Below are 22,149 nucleotides of genomic sequence, written 5' to 3' on the forward strand. Positions count from 1 at the left end.
CTGAATTTTCATCAGCTGTTCCTCCAGTCTTAAGTGTCACATGATCCTTCAGAAATCATTCTAATATGCTGATTTATTATTAGAATTATCAATGTTGGAAACAGTTGTGCTGCCAAATATGTTTTTGGAACCTGTGATTCTTTTTCTTTCCAGGATTCTTTGATGAATAACAAGTTAAAAAGAACAGCATTTATTCAAAATATAAATCTTTTCTAACAATGTAAATCTACGCTATCACTTTTGATCAATTTAACACATCCTTGGTGAATAAAAGTATTAATTTCTTTCAAAAAAAAGAAAGAATAAAAATGTACCGACCCCAAACTTTTAAACAACAGTGTATATTGTTAGAAAACCTTTCTATTTTAAATAAACGCTATTCTTTTTAACCTTTTATTGATCAAAGAATGCTGAAAAAAAAATCATGTTTCAAAAAAAAAATATTAAGGAGCACAACTGTTTTCAACACTAATAATAAATCAGCATATTAAAATGATTTCTGAAGGATCATGTGACACTTAAGACTGGAGTAACAACTGATGAAAATTCAGCTTTGCATCACAGGAATAAATTATATTTTAAAGTATATTAAAATAAAAACCATTATTGTATATTGTAATAACATTTAGCAATATTACTGTTTTTTTCTGTATTTTTGATCAAATAAATGCAGCCTTGATGAGCATAGGGGCTTCTTTAAAAACATTAAAAATCTTACTGATCCCAAACTTTTGAGCAGCAGTGTATGTTTAGTCATTGTAGTATTAACAACTGCCTGTTTTTGCAAAAAGAGTTTCATTGCAGGTTAATTTGATCACCGGTCATTGGCAGCTGTAGCAAAAAAGTTAGTTTAGAGAATCTGTGACGCTCTGATCAATAACGATTTTTCTCCCGTCTGTTTACATCACACTGAAGACACGACCTGTGTCCGATATCTGCGTTTACATAAATCTCCATCCAAACTGAATGACTCCACTGCTGATCGCTTTCTGCGACGACCCTCACGTTTTGAACAGCCGTATATTAAATTATTAATATAATTCACGTCGAGCGTCTCTTTGACTTTAACGCACAGCAGCCGTGATTTCCACACTTTTACAGTCATCACTCGCCAGAATCAACCAGTTACAGCTGTCATTCATGTTCACAGCGCTAAATCTGACTGAACGGATACAATAACGATAGTTTTCGTAAGTTATTTTATCTACGGGTCGTTAGATCTACAGTTCAGAAGTGAATGAATCTGTGCGTGTGAATGACTGTCTGTGCCGCCTCTCTATAATGAAGCTGTGAGTTTAATTAAACAACAGCGACTGAATCATCTCATTGAAAATATATAAAGTAGCTTTTAGCAGCGATGTTGTTTTACTGATGAAATGAATGAGCAGCGACTCAGAACGAGTTTCTGTGCGGCGTCTTTTATCTGTAAACATAAAGATTGGCCTCAATAAAAGAAGAACAAGTTCATTTAGTGAATACAGAACTATATGCTTCAAAGACTGTCAAGGAAAAGCTGTTTTTGTGAGAAAGCAGTTTAAAAGTGTCGTGCTGAAGTCGATGGTTTTCAAATTTGTCTGAAGTCATTTTAAATTCAGCCGTTCAGATACCAAATTTGAATTGCTTTTAAAACCACATTTGAAGTTTCAACACCTAAAATGTAACTTGTTTATTTTCAGTAAAATCAATGAAATATATTTTTATTCAATAATATTTTTGTATTTTATTATGTATTTAGAGAACTTCATGGTAGTAATGAATATTTATGCAATAATTATGATCAATTTTTCCTTTCAAAAATAATACATGTTTTTTTCCCCTCATATTTTCATCTCAGTGGTTTTACACATTTTTTTTTCTGGTTTCTATATAATATATTTTTGTTTGATAATTTTAGCATGTTTATATATTTTGTATTTTATAGCAACTTTCAGAAAAATTTTTTCATGTTTTTTTTTTTTAGCATTTTGCGTTTTGTATTTTAGAGAATTTATGGTGTTAATTAAAATTTACACAGCACACTTATACATTTTTCCCATTGAAAAACTTTACAATATTTTCATCTCATCTAAAGCATCTCTTTGCTCACACATTTCAGTTTTCTCTCAGACTTTCTAAAGCTGAACCAGTAATTTTTTCAAAAGAAGAACTATATTAAAAAGATTGTCGAGACAAACTTGGTTGCTTGAGAAAGCAGTTTACAAAGCGTGAAGTTTGAAGTACTTTTAAATTTAAAATTTAAAACTAAAAGCTTAAAGTTTGAACACCTGAAATATAACTTTTATTTTTATTTTCAGTAAAATCAATGTAATATATTTTTGTTTGATAATATTTTTTCTTTTTCATTTTGTATTTTGAGAGAATTTCTTGGTACTAATTCATATTACTGCTATATTAATGCTAATATTTTCATGTCATCTAAAGCATCTCTGCTTACACATTTCATTATTTCTCATCAGTTTCTAAAGCAGAACTAGTTCTTACAAAATAAGAACTAGATTAAAAAAAATTTCAAGACAAACTTTATGTTGCTTGAGAAAGAAGTTTAAAAAGCGTCTGAGGTGGTTTTAAATTTAAATTGCTTTTAAAAGCTTAAAGTTTGAACACCTGAAATTTAACGTACTTTCTTTTATTTTTTAGTAAAATCAGTGTAATATATTTTTGTTAGATAATAATAATTTTTTATTTTGTATTTTGAGAGAATTACTTAATATTTATGCAATAATTACAATCCATTTTTTTCCCACTGAAAAAAAAAAATCTAATATTTTTATCTCATCTGAAGCTTCTGCTCTGTAGATGACATTCATTCATCTTAATTCATGTTTGTGTTCAGGTGTTTGTGTATCAGCTCACTGAATGAACTACAAACACATTCACATGTAATATAAGCATGTTTGTTGTCATCTGTGCTGCATGTTTAGTTTAATCACAGTCACACATGATTGTTTAATGATTGTAAAGTGTGAGACTGTAGTGTGAGTGAGAGAAAAATGTTGTTTACATGTTTACATTTCTTAAGGAAACTGGATTTAAGACGTATTAAATGAACAGCATGTGTTTTTTGTTTGTTTGTTTGTTTGTTTGTTTTTTTTTTTTTTATGTCATGATTGTATTCCTGCAGTATTAAAACAGTATTTAAATGTGAGTAAAGTTCATCAGGTGAGCCTATGAGTCTAGGTGAGTCTAACAGTGTTGATCTGCTCATTGTGAGTCTATCAGTGTGTTTGTGTGTTCAATTACTCAAAGACTCAGATTTGATCTGGTCTGTATGAGGACTGATGAAAGACTCGTCTTCACTCACAGACGTCACAAACTTCCCATCATCCTCCACAGATCAGCTCAACACGTCTCTACAATTATTCAATCTTCTTTCCGAAAATAGCATTGTATGTAAATTTACTCTACACATACAGTTACTGTGATGTGTAATCACAGTCCAACATGGGACTGCCTCCTCCTTGAAAGAAAACATGCAATGCTGCTTTAGAATTTGGTCAAGAGAAGGTATCTAATGAGGCAGTATAATTATTTGCATCGGGAGTACAGATTCCCTAAAATGCTGCTTATGGGATGATTTGGAATAGAGCTGCTGTGTCGTATTTTTTCTTGTTGTGCTGTTGTCTGTCATGTCTCAATACTGCGTTTTGAGTTGTTGTGTCTCAATGTGTTGTGTGAGGTTTTGTTTCTTCAAATAAAGTAAGAACTACAAGTGTGTGTTACCTGCTGTCTGGTTGAAACGCTGCATTCCAGTCTGTATATTGGTTTTGAGGACCGATACACCACCACTCTCTTTCTGGCTTTCCCTGTCCCAATAATCTGCTCCTTCATTCTGCTTGATCCACTCTGTCTTAGGGATCGTCCGCGTGATGTTACTGTCAAAGTACACAAATGGAATGTCGTCCACCATACCAACAGATGTGTACTCTGGGAAGTTGTCAATATTATAAACTGCCGTTGTTATGTATTTCATAGAATGAGTCACTGTAAAAAAAAAAAAAAATAAAAAAAAAAAATAAACACCCACACAAAAATAATATTGAGAACCAATTGAATTCACCTAATATTAAAACAACATTTTTAAGATACAAATTCATTGCCTTATGGATTTGTAATTATTATATAAATATAATCATTTTAATCAGAGTATATTAGCCAGTTTATAAGGCTTGTAATTGAAGAGAGTCCAAGAATTTTTGACATCAATTACAAATTAATTCATCTTGCAGTTGTACAAATAGTCTGAACTTCTAAAGGTCATTCTTTAGTCTCACTGTCTGTTTATGTTAGTAAATAAATAAATAAATAAAAAAATATTCTTTAGTTTTCAATGTTACTGTTTGTGAATATGAAAAACAAACTGGTTAAAACTGGTTACAGAGAAAAAAAGTAGGCAATGAAAAATATTAATAACAATCAAAACAGCAACAATAATTTAAAATAAGATAAAGGTTTCTAGAAAAGGTTCCAATTCCAATTTCCAAGAACTTTTAAAGTTTCATATTTTTATGATTTTCTTTTTAGTGTGTACTATTAATACTAATATAAGTCATGTTTAAAACAAATTAATCTATCACTTCAAACAGACAAATGTGTTATCTTTATTATTCCAAGGTTAAAAACTTAAATATTTAGCCTTGGATGAATAAGTAAAATGCTGTTACTATTTCTGGTTTATAATATTATTATTTATTATTCATTAATGTCATACTACATTGAAAAATACAAATTAGCACAGACCTCTAATGAGTGCATGCAAATCTATGCAACTTAATAATTATATTGATAATGCATATTTTGTATTTTAAACACAAACCATGCTATGGCTATTTAACAAGCAGTTTCTGTATAACAGAATGTTTTCTATAGTCTAAGACACAGAGTGGTACTATACTGTGAACTTAAAAACATACTTGCCAGGAAAAAAATAACTATTAGGAGGAAAACTATGGATTGCACGTTGGTTTGGTTTGTATGGATTGCAGACAAGTTGATCAGAACTGAGTCTGTCTATTTTTGTTGTCTACCCATCTGTGAACTGGTGAAGCGTAACATCGTGAGCGCTTAGTCACAGACAATTATCAGTGTTTGTTATCAGTCACATCCAATAGATATTCTGAACAAGTGCAACGTCATGAGTCACTATGAAGAATTTCTTAAACTGGGTTGATCTCCAAAAATGAAAATAAGAAAGTCATTAAAGTTTCTGGGTTTTGGGACATATGGTCAAATATATATTTATTTAGTTTTGGGAGACATTGTAAACTAGCCTTACTTTTAATAGAATGTAAGGTTAGTTTAAACTCACATGCAGTTAGCCTGAAATGAATAAAGTCCTCCTGATACTGGTAGATTATTGACATCATCACTTTACTTGTAGATTTAAGGCATTAAGCAGACTCTCTTATCCAGAGCAACTTAGAAAATTACTTTAGCATCACATACTGTACGTGATTATCATCAGTGTTGGGGAATAACTTGTTACATGTAACGGCGTACATGTAATTTAATCACAAAATAAATGTAAGTGTAACCTGTTAAAGTTACTGAGAAAAAGTGTAATTAAATTACAGTTACTCACGAAAATGTTAACAATTACAAAGGGGTTTCTTCTATTTTTACACACACACACACACACACACACACACACACACATTTCCATGTTTTATGGGGACATTCCATAGGTGTAATGGTTTTTATACTGTACAAACCGTATTTTCTATCACCCTACACCTAAACCTAGCCCTCACAGGAGACTGTGCACACTTTTACTTTCTCAAAAAAACTCATTCTGCATGATTTATAAGCCTGTTTCCTCATGGGGACCTCACAAATGTCCCCACAAGGTCAAAATTTACTGGTATTACTATCCTTGTGGGGACATTTGGTCCCCATAACGTGATAAATACCAGGTACACACACACACACACACAAATAAATAAAATGTATATTAGCCTGTTAAATATAACTCTTGCCACGATATGAACTCTTTTGCGTTAATATGTGGTTTTAGTGAACAGCTGAATAGTGAATGCCATGTACTCACCAGCATTGGCCACACTAACTCCGAGGAGCAGAAGAACTACGGTCCACATGTTTCCAATATAAATTTGTTCCACAGAACTGAACCTGAAAATTGTCCTGGATGCCTCACAAGCAGCTTGTGATCTGAAGTGAATTGTCTGAATTGTCAGTGATTATGGATCAGGTGCTTATAGAGGAATTGTAGTTTTAAGTATTTCTTCTTGCACAGAATGCAAACTAAATGTCTTGCGTGATCTAAGCAAGTGGCTAGCAAGTCTCCTTTTAAATGACTATGCTGAAAACAAATGGTGTTTGCATTTATGCAAAAGAAAAGTGCTATAGCCTACTGTGAATATGTAAAGAGAACAAAAAACTGTTTTATTCATGACTGGTTTGTTCTCCAATGGCACAAAGTTTTACTAAGAGACAGATGAGGTAACCATTCTCCAGTGTGACACTATCACTAATCTTCACTCTTTCCAGGCCCGGCTCCATGGGGGGCCAGGATGGGCCTAGCCCACCAAATCAGAAGCTTGGCCCACCCTGACCCCACACGACATAGCCTATCAACAGCCAATCACAAAATTGGAGGGATATTCAGTTGAGCTAGATTTTAATTTGTCCTTTTTTTCTTACCGCTCGCACCCTGAAACCTTTTAATATTGTATATAGTTTTCGCGCTATCAATACGTAGGGCATTGAAATCGATTTTGCGCTGTTTACTTTCACTTTTGCTTTCGTGATTAACGTGCACTCTGTGTAAAGGATGTTTGTCATTGAGCACAGATTTGAGCAGCAAATCCTCCAGCATGGTCTGTCAGTCCTTGCTTGAGAAAACGCGTTTTGTGTCGCACCACGGCAAACAAAGTAAATATTACATGAATGGTTAAATGATTGCGGAAATGTTATTTATTTTAAGCGTTTAAAGTGTACTGGCAGCAGAAATCACACAGAAGAAAATGTTACTATTTCATACTGAGTATCGATACTCAAATATTAATACCGCAATTTTAATATTCATAAGAATTCGTTTTTAGGTGTCGTCAATACGTCAGTATTGTACGTTTAAATGTTGAAAATACGTAAGTATTTGTACGTTTAGATGCTGTAAATACGTCTATATGTTTTAGTGTCTGGAAAAAATAAAGTAAATGTACGTTTTATAGAACCACTTTTTACGTAAAGTACATGCGAATTATCATGAGATCACGTTGGTACAGATGCTCTCAGTTTAGAATTGTAGCGTACGTTTTCCAAATAAACTTAATGATTAGTGTTTCTATTAAAATGCTAAACGTCACTGAAGATGGTGCAGCGGTGGTCAAGTAATAATCAGCGTATGACCATACAGGCCCGGTTCCAGAACCAAATCACTGAGGGTGCTTCTGAAAATTGTGAGGGTGCTCACAAAAAATATGCATGGAACTGTATGAAAACGGTACCACCAAATAGGACTGAGTAATATAAATCGTCTACACTAGTATCGTAATTGTAGTTTCAACAAATGCCATCTAACATCAAGAATACACTGTGAAGGTTATTACTGCATGCTCATCTAGGAGCAGTTCACATGTCGCGCCTAAAAACGCGTTCTTTCCAAAGCGCTAAGTTACGCTCCCATGGCGTCTGTCGTTACTAGGCAACCATGGCCTACGCTCTCCATGAAGACAAGTTAGTTTCAGCAAATGATAAATGGCTTTCTAGCACTGCCCTGCTACAAAATGTATTTTAAAAATGTCTATCCCTGTACAGCTATGATCAGCTGTTTCACCGTCTTGGCTGAGTTTTCAATGTTGTTTCTATAAAGGATGAAGCTGATTGGTTGGTTCGTGTCACATGACCCGAGGTGCGCTTTTAACAGTTCAGCTTGTGTATTTATAAGCTTGTGTGTACGTATTAATTTGGCGAATTTATGTATGTGTGTGCATCTGTCTGCGTGTTCATTAATTTAAAAATTAATACGCTATTAATAATTTTATCTGAGGGTGCTTTTGCTTTTGTTTGGGGGTGCTTAGCACCCTCAAGCACCCCCGTAGAACCGGGCCTGTGACCATACACGGGGCGTAACACCAACTACTCCAGCTGAAAAAGGTCCACAGTTCCATATTGTTTAGTGCTCTATTTTCACACACTAATTTTGTACTTAATATACTAAAATTATTCTTTAGTAAGATAATCTTAAGAACATCTATAGTGTGCTCAGCTGTGCTATTTTGAGACACTATTAATAGGCCCTATAAACTAAAATGTGCTTTTAACACACTGTGTATTAAAATAATGTATGTATTTACCACTTCTGCCTCTATGAAACAGGAAATGCATCAATGATTCTGGAAGAATCTCAGGAATTTACATCTGCACAGTCTATCTTCCACACCTGCTGGCTCAGGTAGCCGTGGACCTGGAGATAGTTGTTAAGATGATTGTATACTTAAATTATGTTGCAATGCTGCTTAGCCACCTAGTTTATCAAGTGTATATTATATTAAACTACAGTTACACATAAAATAGTAATCACTGCCTCCATCTCTCTCCATCTACCCGTCTCCTCTTCCTCTGCTGGTTCCTGGGCAGGTGCTGGTGTTTCAGTGTGAGGAGGATGGTTTTGCTCCTCACACTCTTGATCTGAGCTGGGAGTTCAGCTGTGCAGATGGGACGTCCCGCTCTCTGGGTCAGGGCAGTGTAACAGGTCACAGACAGGCGTTTGATGGCACCTTCAGTCAGAGCAGCCGTCTGGAGCTGGACTTGGGGAAGCTGGGCCTCGGTCGTGGAGGCCACACCTGTGTAGCCAAACATAAGGGAGGAACACGACAAGCTTCTGCAACACTCAATGTGATCGGTGAGTTACACTGTCATAGACTGATTGACACATGATTGTAGATCATTTCTGGAGAAGCCAAAAGAGCAAAACATATGTATTAAAACATATTTTATAATATTTCACTAAAGATAATGATATGTTTTTGTAGCTAGCAAGTGAATGATCATGGAAGATTACATGGCTCGGCAATAGGTGGCGACAAATGACTGTCTTTGTGAGGGAATCAGGCCAAACATTTTTTAGATTTTAGTTCATGTTCTATTTGCATTTTCAAAAGATAATTTATGTCATTTAGAATGTAGTGCATGTCTTGATTTGGTATTTTGTTCATATCAGGTGTCAGTGTTCCTTGAACTCGATGGTGCTGTTGCACTTGTTCTTTATGGCATGATAAAGTTTCTTTCCTGGACATTCATGTTTTCTGGTTACTTCAGCACTTACTACAGAAGTGCTATTAACAAGTGAACTTACATTAGAATGATCTGTTCTGTATTTTTAAAAAAAAAAAAAAAAAAAAAACCTTTTAATAATGTAGTCTGTATCCTCACTCACCATATGTAGTATATAGAGCTGTTTTTGTAAAAAATGTCTGGCATATACATATATACATATAAATGGATATCTAAATGTGTTTTATTTTTATTTAGATTTTCTTTTCATACAGACCCCAGTGACTAAATAATAGACAGTAATAATAGACAATTAAATAAATAAACAGTACTTTTAACACTCCCAACAGGTTCATATTTTAGTAATGGTGTCATTTAAAAGTAGTCTGTTTAATTATAGTTTGGTTCTCTCTTTTCTGTAGAAGGAGAAGTAAATCTGGTCCTGGCCCTGAAAGCTGAATAGGGTGAAGAAACACTGAAAGGAAACTCAATGAATGAATCAGAATTATCTAAAATTTCTTATTTTTTAGATGTTTATATTTGAGGAGTTTATTGAAATTTGTACATGCTGAGACAGAATAAATGTGATTTTACATTTTGTCTGTCTATTTTTGTAGTATTTTGCTTTTGAACAGTTTTTTTTTTTTTCATTCAGCTTAGTTTATTACAGTTTTAATAATGAAAAACAAAAGTGTATGGAAATGCTTGATTTTTTTTTGAACATCTGCTGTCATTCATGCACTCTCAGAAAAAAAGGTACAAAGCATTGGGGTGCTACCTCTTCAAAAAGTAATAATCTTTCAAAGTATTAATATGCACCTTTAATGTGGTATAATATGCACCATTTAAGACTAAATAAGTTACAAATATGTAACTTTTGTACTTTAGGATACCACCCGAGTGACAGCTTTGTACCTTTTGTGTGGCTTGGGTGTAGATTACAAAAGCATGATGCTGCAAACTGAAAATATATAAAGATTGCTTTGACTGGCATGAGTTTTTTAATCAAATGCAACTAAATCAATGCAATGCATCAACTGACCATGTTAATGTGTTAAAAACTGTTTAGAGCTATTAACACATTCAAACAGATTAAATGCACACAACTGCTCATTTAAATCCCCAAAATAAAGCAAGAGAAAGGGTAAGGAGGACAGGACAAAAGAAATATGTCTGAATGAGGTTGGTTGTATTGTTTGTGTTGCTCTTGGTCTGAAAGTGTTCTTTTACTGTCATTCTGCAGAGAGACAAAGAGAAAGTGACTAAGCTGAAAGACGGAATGCCTTCCAAATTCACATGCCATCCATCCTATTTAGTATATTCAATATTAAAAATAGTGTCACAAATCCAAATACAGTGAAAATGTAATGCCAAAGGAGCCTGCATAGTATATTGTTTACAGTTCACTTGAAAGTATGCATGTGTGCAGTCTTTTTTCAGCCAGCTAATGTTGCATACAACTATTTCTGCATTTTAACATTTAACCACAGTGTGTAATCCTGCAAGGCTGTAATGTGGGTTGGACTGATTTTGTTGGTGGGTGTTGTAATGGCCTTATTGTTTAAAGAAATAAATAAATAAATAAAAGATTAAAATGAATTAAGACAATAAAGACTAAGATTTTTTTTTGTAATCAATTTGAACTATTCGCAAATATTTGTATTTTAAAATATAAGAGTGAATATGGTGAAACCGCAAAGTTTCTTGTCTTGTCACATTCAGTTACATGAATCAAGTAAATGATTCATCCTACAATTCAAAATGGTGAAATTTGACAGAATAGTTTGCATCACAGGATGTTAGTAATGGTCATTTAAAATGACCATTCTATTGTAAAACAATTGATATATAATAAATATATAGCTTGTATGTTACCTTACACCCTTTCACCGTTAAAAACTGAAGAGTAGGCAGACCAGCCTAAACATTTAACATTTATATCTTTGTGTCATCCCAGCAACCAGCAGAGTAGCATCAGTATCAAATAGTATCAATTTCATTTTAGGGGGCCATTTCTAATTATTGGGAAGGACCTGCACTTCTCAGTGTCTATGGAGGTTATGGCCCTGCTGCTTATAGTAATTAAAAAGTGTAACAATGTTGATGATAACTGAATGTTTTATTTTCGCGCGTGTGTGTGTGTGTGTGTGGAGAGAGAGAGAGAGTTAGAGATACATTTATATTTATCGAGTGCAGTGCTCTTGCAGATAAAGCTCCGCCCACATGCTCTTCTGATTGGCTGTGAAATTTGATTGATTTTGTCACGTCTTGTAGAAGGCTGAGCATTATTTGTCGGGATCAGTTCTCTCACAGTCACATTGTCGTGAGGCATCCTAAATTACTATAAAATATAAACAGCATTACATTTCATTCATTTCACATGACTGGACAATTGTACTGAATAATAACACTTACATACTGTTTTAGGCCTTTGAGATGTTTAACTTGACATGCTGAAGCCACTGACAGAGGCTACAAGAAAATGAAACAATTTTAAAGCTGTACATAAAATAATATTGTCAATTTTGGTACTCTGATCTTGTGTCTTTAAAATGACAGAAAAATGATTTATTGTAGTTCACTCCCATGAATAGACAATTGGACAAATAATTTAAAAATAATTTCACACTTACATAGTAGGCTGCTGGTGCTTCTTTCACTAGAGCAGTCAGAGATCTCAACAGAAGCTGGAAAAACATATAAATAGGCTACATTAAAAAAAAATGCCACACCACTGCTCATACAAGAATGATTAAAATAGTGTTGTTGTATATATGTAGAGAATCAATTTGTTACAACATAAGAGACTTTAATTCACAATGTCTACATTTATTAATTTTAAAATGTCAAAAGAATACTGATTTAGATACATGATGTATATGCTAATATAAACCCATATAAGAAAAATGCTGGGTTATTTTTGTAATCTCAAATGCTGGGGTTAAGCTTGTTTGGTCATTTTATTGGGTTATTTTTAATATTTTTTACCCAGATGCTGGGTAGTTTTTCTGTAACTAAGCTGCTGTGTCGTTTTTAATGCTGGGTTATTTTTTCTACCCAACTGCTGAGTTAAGCCTGTCTCTGACGAACAGCTCAGCTGCTGAGTTACAGTCAGAGCGTGGCTGTTTGCGTCCTCTACAGAAGAGAATGGTTCTTAGCGCCACTGATTTGGTGCACTTCTTCAGTGAAATAAAGGTTTGTATACATTTTATTTCATTTATAAAGTCTTTTTTAAGACTGCTGTAAATTATATTTTTTACACAACACAAGGACAAGGACAACATACAAGGACAAGATGTCAGTTAGCTGTGTCAACAACGGTTGTTCGTTTCACATGATGGAAACACCTTTTACCTTCCATAACAAACTGATTTTATTCATTATAATACTGAATTGAATTGAATTTGATGTTAAAATGTTCTCTAATCTCAGTACTGTTTGTTTATGGGCAGGTTATGGAGTTATGGAACACACTTAAATTAAAATTTTTACATGTTACATTTTTTATTTCTATAATACATGATAAACAAGTTTAAATGTATGTATTATTGTAAATTATGCTGTATTCACCAAAAATTAAGTTAAAAAAAAAAAAAAAAAAAAAAAAATCCAGCATGTTGGGTAAAAACATTTAACCCAATGTCTGTCCAATGTTTACCCTGTGCTGGGTTGCCAAATAACCCAAATTGGGTTGGTTTGGGTTTTTAACCCAGCATTTTTTAAAGTGTGTGTCAGTGTGTCAAAATACTTTGTTTCTGTTCACCACTGCTACATTTAAAAGAGAAGTCCACTTCCAGAACAAACATTTACAGACAATTTACTTACTCCCTTGTTATCCAAGATGTTCATGTCTTTCTTTCTTCAGTCGATAAGAAATTTTTCTCTATATAATGGACTTCAGTGGTGCCCCCAAGTTTGAACTTCCAAAATGCAGTTTAAATGCAGCTTCAAATGGCTCTAAATGATCCCAGCCGAGGAAGAAGGGTCTTATCTAGCGAAACGATTGGTCATTTTCAAAACAAATTAAGAATTTATATATTTTTAATGTATATAATTAAGATTAAAATTTAAATTATAATAAAATAATAACAATAAAATGATTAAATGATTAATGATTATAAATGAATAAATGAATGAAGAATATATAAAAAGAAAGCAAAACACAACACAAATGTATGGTTGCTCTCGAGGCAAAACACACAGTTTGCATTTGAGGATCGTCCGATCCTTCACCTCAAATGCTCGTCTTGTCTCGTTTCTGCAATGTGCATGCGTAGTCTGTGTAATCCGGGGCAATACAGTTACGGTATGTTGAAAAACTCTTGTTTCATTTGCTTCTTCAGCGTCAAAATCATCCTACATTGCTTTTTTACCTTTTTATGTAAAGGGTGTTTGATCTTCTTTGCATGTTCACTTAGTAAACACTGGGTCGGTACTTCTGCAGCAATGTAGGATGATTTTGAAGTTGGGGAAGAAAACGAGAAGGAAGTTTTTCTATATAACCTAACTGTATTGACCATATTGAACAAAAAAAAAAAAAAAAAAACAGAGTTCACACAGACTTAGACAAGACGAGCATTTAAAGTTAAAAAGTATATAAATTGTCAATTTGTTTTGAAAATGACCGATCGTTTCGCTAGATAAGACCCTTCTTCCTCGGCTGGGATTGTTTAGAGCCATTTGAAGCTGCATTTAAACTGCATTTTGGAAGTTTAAACTTGGGGGCACCATTGAAGTCCACTATATGGGGATAATTCCTGACTTTTTTTCCTCAAGAAACATAATTTCTTATCGACTGAAGAAAGAAAGACATGAACATCTTGGATGACAAGGGGGTGAGTATTTAGACCTGCATGGAGAACAAATGAACTCTGTATCTTTTCAAAAGATATTGAAGCGTGAAACGTGTCAAAAAATATTTATTCTTCATATACAGTAGGTTTGTTTAATAAGTTAATTGACACTGTTTTAAAGAAGGCTTATTGGCACTACTTTATTTTTAAATAATCTAGGGTGAAAAGGTGATTATGCTCCCATACAAATTTCATTTGAATCCATTCTTCTTATAATTCTGATGTGTCAAATTGCTTGACAAACATAAGCCAATAAAATGAATGGCTGTGGTCCATAATGACAGATATTCTGAAGGCAAAGTCTTAGTGAAACATTCCTTAGGAGGAACACCCCAAATGATGTCATAATCCATTCACAGGGAGCTACAACAGCAACAAAACCCCCTTAATCATTTTGCGTTTCTTTCTGTAAAAAAAAAATCATTATAGGTCATGTAGCAGGACTTGTCAGATCTACTGTTTGAAAAAAGAAATAAGACACTTACATGAGCCACTGTCAGAGCAAACAGAGACAATGTCTGATCTACTGCACTGCATGAATTATTGTCTGAGCCACTGTTATATCCATGGTCAGGATCAGAGTACAGAGCTGGATAGGAAAATTACATTTTGAAACAAAAATTTGAGAAGATGCTGATCAAGAATGATGCTAAGCCTCAACTTTAATAGTTAACAGTTATAATGGTTAAATTACCTAAAAATTAAAATCCTATCTCAGCGTAAATTACTTTAATATTTTATGCAGCATTATACCTCTTAAAGGCAGCTAGGTGGGCATTGCTAATGCACGTGGGAAAAATTACTCTCACTATATGTGATAGAGTATTGTGCATATGTGACAACTCATTAGTTATATAGAGCTTATAGTAATACTTATAGTAATACTCTTATCATTGTTTCATTTTTAACACTTTTACACAGTCACCTTTTCCAATATGCAGATTCATAAATCAATCAATCAGTCCAAACTATCTTCCAAACTGCACTAAAGCCACCTGGAAGCAAAATTTCAAGAACACACTGCGCAAGATTTTACTGCAGTTCAAAAAAAGTATAATACTTACTTTCTGGGCCCTTGGTGTTTTCAACACTTGAGCTATCAGAGGCTGTAAGAAAATTAAACTTTTATTGTACAACAAAATGACTGTCACACACTGTTTACACAAGAATGATATACACTACAGTCAAAAGTTTTTGAACAGTAAGATTTTTAATGTTTTTTAATGAAGTCTCTTCTGCTTACCAAGCCTGCATTTGTGTCACATGATCCTTCAGAAATCATTCTAATATTCTGATTTGCTGTTCTAACATTTTTATTATAAATTATTAATTATTATCAATATTTAAAACAGTCCAAATTTTTTCAGGATTCTTTGATGAATAGAAATATCCAAAGATCAGCATTTATCTGAAATAAAAAGCTTCTGTAACATTATACCATTCAAAAGCTGGGAGTCAGTATATACATTTTTTTTTTGGGAAAGAAATTATAGAAATTATTACTTTTATTTAGCAAGGATACTTATAAAGACATTTATAATGTTACAAAATATTTTTATTTCAGATAAATGCTGTGCTTTTAAATTTTCTACTCAAAGAAACCTGAAAAAATTCTACTCAGCTGTTTTCAACACAATAATATAATAAATGTTTTTTGAGCAGCAAATCAGAATATTAGAATGATTTCTGAAGGGTCATGTGACTGGAGTAATGATGCTAACAATTCAGCTTTGAAATCACAGACAAACATTTTTAAAATATATTCAAATAGAAAACTATTTCAAGATTTTACTGTTTTTGCAGTACTTTGGATCAAATCAATGCAGGCTTGGTGAGCAGAAAAAACATTAAAAATCTTACTGTTCAGTGTAACAGTTAAAATGTTTAAGAAAGTAAACTAGTGGCACTGTCAACAGTTGAAGTGTTAGGACCTAGAGGGGAAAATTAAACTTTTACAACAACACCAGAACATACTGCTCATAAACGAATGCCTATTAAATATTTGATTCAATATCAATAATTGGGCAATAATGAAAGTAATCCAGTAAATGCAGTATTCCACTAATAAAAAATGTTTAGATATGTTCAAATAATGGTCTACTAATATATGTAATCTGAACTATAAGACTCTAATTAAAAGCACCATACAAGTGCATTAAATATTGTAGTAACAACCAGTGTTGGGGGTAACGCATTATGTTACACAAGTAACGCAATCAGTAACTAGTAAAGTAACGCATTACTTTTTAATTTAGAAGAACATATCTCTTTACTATTACTGTTACTATTCCAAATAAGTAACACCAGTTACTTTGTTTTCCCATTAATTAACTGACAGCTCTCCTGTCCCCATACTGAAAGAAAACAGGAGGCGCTGTGTGTGCTATGTAAACATGATGGTTACTATAGTTCTAGACAAAATGTGAACATGCATTTGCAGATTCAGTGTTCTTCAAAGTAAAATGTAAAGTCAGATTATGACACAAACAATAATTAAATGTTAAATAATGCAAATATCCTTTATCTATTTAATCCCAATTTATTAGCCAGTGTCTTTGTTGCTGACCTTCGATGATCCATTTCAACCATATTAATAAGCAAAAATGACTTTAGATAAACATAACATTCATTCATTTTATTGCAGAATTTGTGAAAAATATAACTTTAAAAAAAAAACAAACAAACAAGCAAGACCAGCCCATTTGAGAAAAAGTAACGCAAAAGTAATGTAATGCATTACTTTCTATAAACAGTAACTAATCCAATTAGTTACTTTTTTAGGAAGTAACACAATATTGCAATGCATTACTTTTAAAAGTAACAACAGCTGGTAACACTGGTAACAACAACTATCAAAAGATTTTCTGCTCTCACCTAATTTCTTTTTCTTCTGATACACCTTAAATCCAGCGATACCAATGACCATTAACAAGATGACAGCTGCAACAACAGCACCAACAATAATGCCAATGGAAACAGAATCTCCTGTTTGATCAAAGGAAAACATCAAATTACTGATAAAACCTGGTAATGTAATAGAGCCTGGCAAGAATTATATTGATCCATTGTAACAACCAAGTGATAGTTTTAATGTTTCCTCCTTTAACCATTATTTGATTCCATAGTTGCTAGAACTTGCTAGAACTATGTTTTAAATAAAAACAATAATTATTTATATATATATATATATGTTTTTTTTTTTTTTTTTTTTTTTTTTGATGGTTAATAACTAAAGGAATTTAGCCACTATATTTGTAGTTCACTCATCTCATTTGTCTTACCACCGTTTGTCCTGATCTCATTTGCTGTCTTGTTTTTGCCCTGGTGTTTCACCACACAGATGAACTTGTTGTTCTTCCACTCATCAGGTGTAACTGTGATGGTGCTCGTCTTCTGAAAGGTTCCATCCGCATTGGGAAGAAGTTCTCTAATCTTCACATCCTCATGATGCTCTTGTCCATTTTTTTGCCAGGTGATTGTTACTCCACTGGGGTAAAAACCTGTAGCATGACACGTGACTGGAGATGAGGGAGACTTCTGCAGCAGAGACACCTGAGGAGAGACTGAGAGAGAGACAAGTGATAATAAGTACCTCTAAATAAAATACTTCCAAAATAATGAATCTGATACACTATTTTATTAATAACAGAAATAATAGAATCACAGCTGGAGCTGGTGTAGGGATGGGTGTATGGTCATTATGTTTCTTTTTTTTATTGAAGTTAAAGTACTTGATTTAAAGAACACATCTATTATTCATTTCCAAAAACCACAGACAATCTGAAATGCTTAAAATAATCACAATTTAGATAAAATGCATAAATAAAAATTAGATAATTTTTATATTCACTTCGACTGTAAATGCTGGAAAAGAACTGACATGTCTGTTTTTTGCAGGCTGCTCTTTCCATACTCCACATACTTTTTCACCCACTCAATGCACACAGTTCTGTAGTAATCATTCTCATGTCATTCTCAAGAAAGTCTCTGTCATTGTTCCAGCTCTGTGCAGTTTGGATTCCCTGCGGCACTGGGGAAGTATATCTAAGCTCTTTCCAATCCAGAGACACAAAGTCTTCTCCATCATATCCATACTATTTGAATGCATTTGTTTCTCCAGTCTGATCATCCCACTCACAGCCATACATTCGCTGGACTGTGTGCACACCTGAGAAAATGTGTGTATGTATGAGTCAATGTATGTATATTATATGAAAAATAAACATACTAAATAATATTATGTTAACTAAATTTAAAAAAAAATAAATAAATCTGAGGTTTAAGTTTGGGAGTAAGAGCTCACAATAAAAACAATAAAAGTACATCAATAAAAGTACATGCGTGCATTGGTGTTTTAATGTACTTTTGCCTAAACTGAAACGTACAATGTTTGAATTATAAATATGATCAAACTGAAAAGTGTCCCAACCTTTTTTTTATAGTAAGAGTAAACAACTGTCATTTGAAACTGTAATGTTTTTTTCAAGAATTATGTAACTCAAGTTAATCTTTACTTGGTTGTAATTAGTGTTGTCACGGTACCAAAATTTCAGTATTCGGTACCAATACCAGTGAAAATCCACGGTTCTCGGTACCAATTTCGGTACCAAATCAGAACACAAAAACATGAATTGAACAACACTATTTTTATTTATAACAAACAAAAATAAAACAAAGTTTTGACTTGGAAGCTGGTATTTTGAGCTGAGGTGATGAAGCATTTGCTGAAATCCCCATTTTTCACTGTATAAACTGGCACTTGATCCATACATGTGAATTCAGCAACAGCTCGGTTCAGTTTTCTTGCCTTTTTGTCGTACTTCTGCTGCTGAAAAGCATCTGGAACCGTTGTCTGCTTAGGAGTTTGGTTCGTGGTCTTCTTCAGCCTGCAGCTGTAAAAGGAAAATATAAATAAAACAATTGGCTGAGTTTAACTAAATGCAATATTAGATTGACACCAGCTAAACAGAACTTTATATATAACTTTTCAGTAAATAACAAACCTCAGCTTTTTATAACAAAGTTAGATAAGATTACTTATATTGAGTGTATATCAATGTTACACAGACGGAAACTGTCTTATTAAAAACACTTTACAAAAAGACTCCATTTAACATGACTTAAAAAAACAAGTGTTACATAGCAATTATTCTCTTAATTTCAAAATGTATTAATAATTTATTTTAAATTAAAAGTTGTATCTGTTAACATTATTTCACGCACGATGAACAAACATGAACGATCAAATGTTTGTATAAAACAAAATTCACACACATTCATTAATGTTCACTCACTGTAACTTGATGTTAGATAATATTAAGTCATGTTAATGAATAGTATCTTTTACCAAACTATACAGGACTGTATTTGACTGTACTTTTATTTAATCAAACTGCGCAAACTATATTTCATAGCCTAGAACTGCTTTTCTGTTGACCGATTTTAAGGCTATAAACATTAACCATACATTTGTACATGTGTTCTCTAACACACATATTTTAGCTACACAGGTCATTTAAAAGCCTCAGGTGTGCAAAAATACCACACTATCATGTCCTTTTTTTTTTTTTGTTTTTTTTTTAATAAACGCTATAGGAGCATTAAACACGTAATAAAGAAGTTTATTCTAATACTCGCGTTAGCATTAGCCGCGCTTATGCTAACGATTAACTAAGCAAATGGCGATGTTTATTTAAGGTATAATTTTTATAACAAAAGCTCTAAATATAAAATTAAATGAAAACTTACCTGCTTGAACTCTTTCATTAAATCTGGGTGTCGGTCTTTGAGGTGTTTTATTAAGTTCGATGTATGTCCTCCTTTTGAGAAAGAACTTCGATGCACCGTTTGCAGATGGGTTTCTGATGATCTATGATGTTGCCCTTGTCATCAGCCGCAAATACAAAATATTTCCACACGTGGCTCCTTCCTCCTTTCTTTTCAACAAGCGGATTCAGAGCAGCCGCATCAGCAGCACCACCGGTCGCCGTGTCTCTGTGCTTTTATGAAGAAGACGCAACAACTGCGCAGTGCGTACTTTTCGCATAGCGCAGTAAGAACCGGGTTGACCGGGCGCTCGGTACCACCGGTACTTAAGAAAACCTGGTACCGTAACATTTAATTTTTTTTAGTACCGACTTGGTACCGAAGTACCGGGTCTTTTGACAACACTAGTTGTAATAAAGACTAATGCACTCCAAATGAGTTACAGTTGAGGTCAAAAGTTTACATTCCCCTTTCAGAACCTGTAAAATGTTATTTTACCAAAATAAGAGGGATCATACAAAATACATGTTATTTTTAATTTAGTACTGACCTGAATAAGATATTTCACATAAAAGATGTTTGCATATAGCCAACAAGAGAAAATAATAGTTAGGTTTATAAAAATTAGCTTGTTCAAAAGATTACATCCTCTTGATTCTTAATATTTTGTTACCTGAATGATCCACATCTGTGTTTTTTTGTTTATAGATAGTCGTAGGTTGCACAAATTCTTTGGCTTTTCAGCATTTTTTGTTTATTTGAACCCTTTCCAGCAATGACTGTATGATTTTGAGATCCATCTTTTCAAACTGAGGACAACTGAGGGACTCATATACAACTATTACAGAAGGTTCAAATGCTCACTGATGCTCCAGAAGGAAAAACCATGCATTAAGAGCCAGGGGTGAAAACTTTTTGAATTTGAAGATAAGGGTAAATTTAACTTATTTTATCTTCTGGGAAACATGTAACTATCTTCTGTAGCCTTTGAAGCGCTGTACTAAATGAAAAAATACGATATTTAGTCAAAATAAGAAAAAATGTACAAATCTTCATTCTGTTCAAAAGTTTTAACCCCGGCTCTTAATGCATTGTTTGTCCTTATGATGCATCAGTGAGCGTTTGAACCTTCTGTAATAGTTGCATATGAGTCCCTGTGTTAAAAGATGGATCTCAAAACCATACAGTCATTGGTGGAAAGGGTTCAAATACACAAAAATGCAAATAAAAAAACAAAAAAACACAAAAAAAAAACCCCAAATAATTTGTGGGACCTAAGGATTTTTCTGAAGAACAGCAGGCAGTTTAACTGTTCAGGACAAACAAGGGAAATAAACACACAGCTGTGGATCATTCGGGTAACAACACAGTATTAAGAATCAAGGGGATGTAAACTTTTGAAGTCATTTTTATAAATCCAACTATTATTTTCTCTTGTGGACTATTGTAAAAGTCCTTTACATGAAATATCTTATTCAGGTCAGTACTAAACAAACAATAACATGCATTTTGTATGATCCCTCTTATTTTGTTAAAATAATTAACATTTTGCAGATTCTGAAACGGGAATGTAAACTTTTGACCTCAACTGTATATGTCACAGTAGGCCAGTGGTTTTCAGATTTTTATTTTAAAAAAACTTAGACACAAAAAAACAGACATGAATAATAGAATGGAAACACGTCACATTTCACACATATAGATATACATATAATAAAGATTCTGATTCCTGTGTCTGTGTGTAGGCAGTTACTATCCTACCTGCTGAATGGTTAGACCTTTCTTGTGCTATCTGGATGTTGTTTCTGAAGACCAGATGGCTGCCAATCAGAATCTGAGTTTGTCTGTCCCAGTAATCTGCTCCCTCATTCTGTCTGATCCACTCTGTCTTTGCCACAGGTTTCATTAAGTTGCTGTTAAAATACATAAACTGCTCATCATCAACCAGACCAACCGCAGTAAACTCTGGGAAGTCAATGATTCCAGACACACCAGTGTAGTAATATTTCAGAGAGTGTTTTCCTGAGAAGAGAGAAACAAACAGTGAGAACAGTCATCATCTCACAAGACATGCTCACATTCAACCGGATAAAAATAACTGAACTTGTCATTTATTGGAATGACTCTAGCGAGATGTATTGCTGAAACAAGGAATTTTATTTTGGTTCTAAGTACTTACAGATAACAAACAATTAACATGCATCTGAACCACTGATCTATAATAGACAACTGGATTGCTCACGATGTCACAGAAGTGAAGACACTGCGCCGCCAGATTGCATTCTATTGAATGAATAGG

At 33.4% G+C, this 22,149-nt stretch overlaps 2 protein-coding genes and 1 long non-coding RNA gene across 7 annotated transcripts; all 3 read right to left on the reverse strand.

The window, feature by feature from the left end:
• Positions 1 to 3,688: 3,688 nt before the first annotated feature.
• Positions 3,689 to 6,466, reverse strand: LOC127174578 (H-2 class I histocompatibility antigen, D-D alpha chain). The gene is made up of 2 exons (XM_051125080.1): positions 6,044 to 6,466; positions 3,689 to 3,981 (listed from the first exon to the last, which is right to left on the reverse strand). The coding sequence occupies exons 1-2, from the start codon at positions 6,090 to 6,092 to the stop codon at positions 3,704 to 3,706; spliced, it is 327 nt and encodes a 108-aa protein (XP_050981037.1). The 5' UTR covers positions 6,093 to 6,466; the 3' UTR covers positions 3,689 to 3,703.
• A 3,303-nt stretch (positions 6,467 to 9,769) lies between these two features.
• On the reverse strand, positions 9,770 to 15,251 carry LOC127174209 (uncharacterized). 5 transcript variants are annotated; one of them, XR_007828860.1, is made up of 4 exons: positions 15,149 to 15,251; positions 11,865 to 11,918; positions 11,651 to 11,703; positions 9,770 to 11,572 (listed from the first exon to the last, which is right to left on the reverse strand). It is a non-coding gene; the product is annotated as an uncharacterized LOC127174209 (long non-coding RNA). The 5 variants fall into 5 exon arrangements; XR_007828857.1 differs by lacking the exon at positions 15,149 to 15,251 and adding an exon at positions 14,271 to 14,387; XR_007828859.1 differs by lacking the exon at positions 15,149 to 15,251 and adding an exon at positions 14,271 to 14,387 and having other exon boundaries at positions 11,647 to 11,703.
• Positions 15,252 to 15,968: 717 nt separating this feature from the next.
• On the reverse strand, positions 15,969 to 21,882 carry LOC127176309 (DLA class I histocompatibility antigen, A9/A9 alpha chain-like). Its single transcript, XM_051127917.1, has 4 exons — positions 21,612 to 21,882; positions 17,366 to 17,647; positions 16,959 to 17,069; positions 15,969 to 16,015 (listed from the first exon to the last, which is right to left on the reverse strand). Exons 1-4 carry the CDS (start codon positions 21,775 to 21,777, stop codon positions 15,969 to 15,971), a joined length of 606 nt encoding a protein of 201 aa, XP_050983874.1. The 5' UTR covers positions 21,778 to 21,882.
• Between the last annotated feature and the right edge of the window lie 267 nt (positions 21,883 to 22,149).

This window comes from Labeo rohita, chromosome 2 (assembly GCF_022985175.1).
Source record: "Labeo rohita strain BAU-BD-2019 chromosome 2, IGBB_LRoh.1.0, whole genome shotgun sequence".
NCBI classification, from domain to species: domain Eukaryota; kingdom Metazoa; phylum Chordata; class Actinopteri; order Cypriniformes; family Cyprinidae; genus Labeo; species Labeo rohita.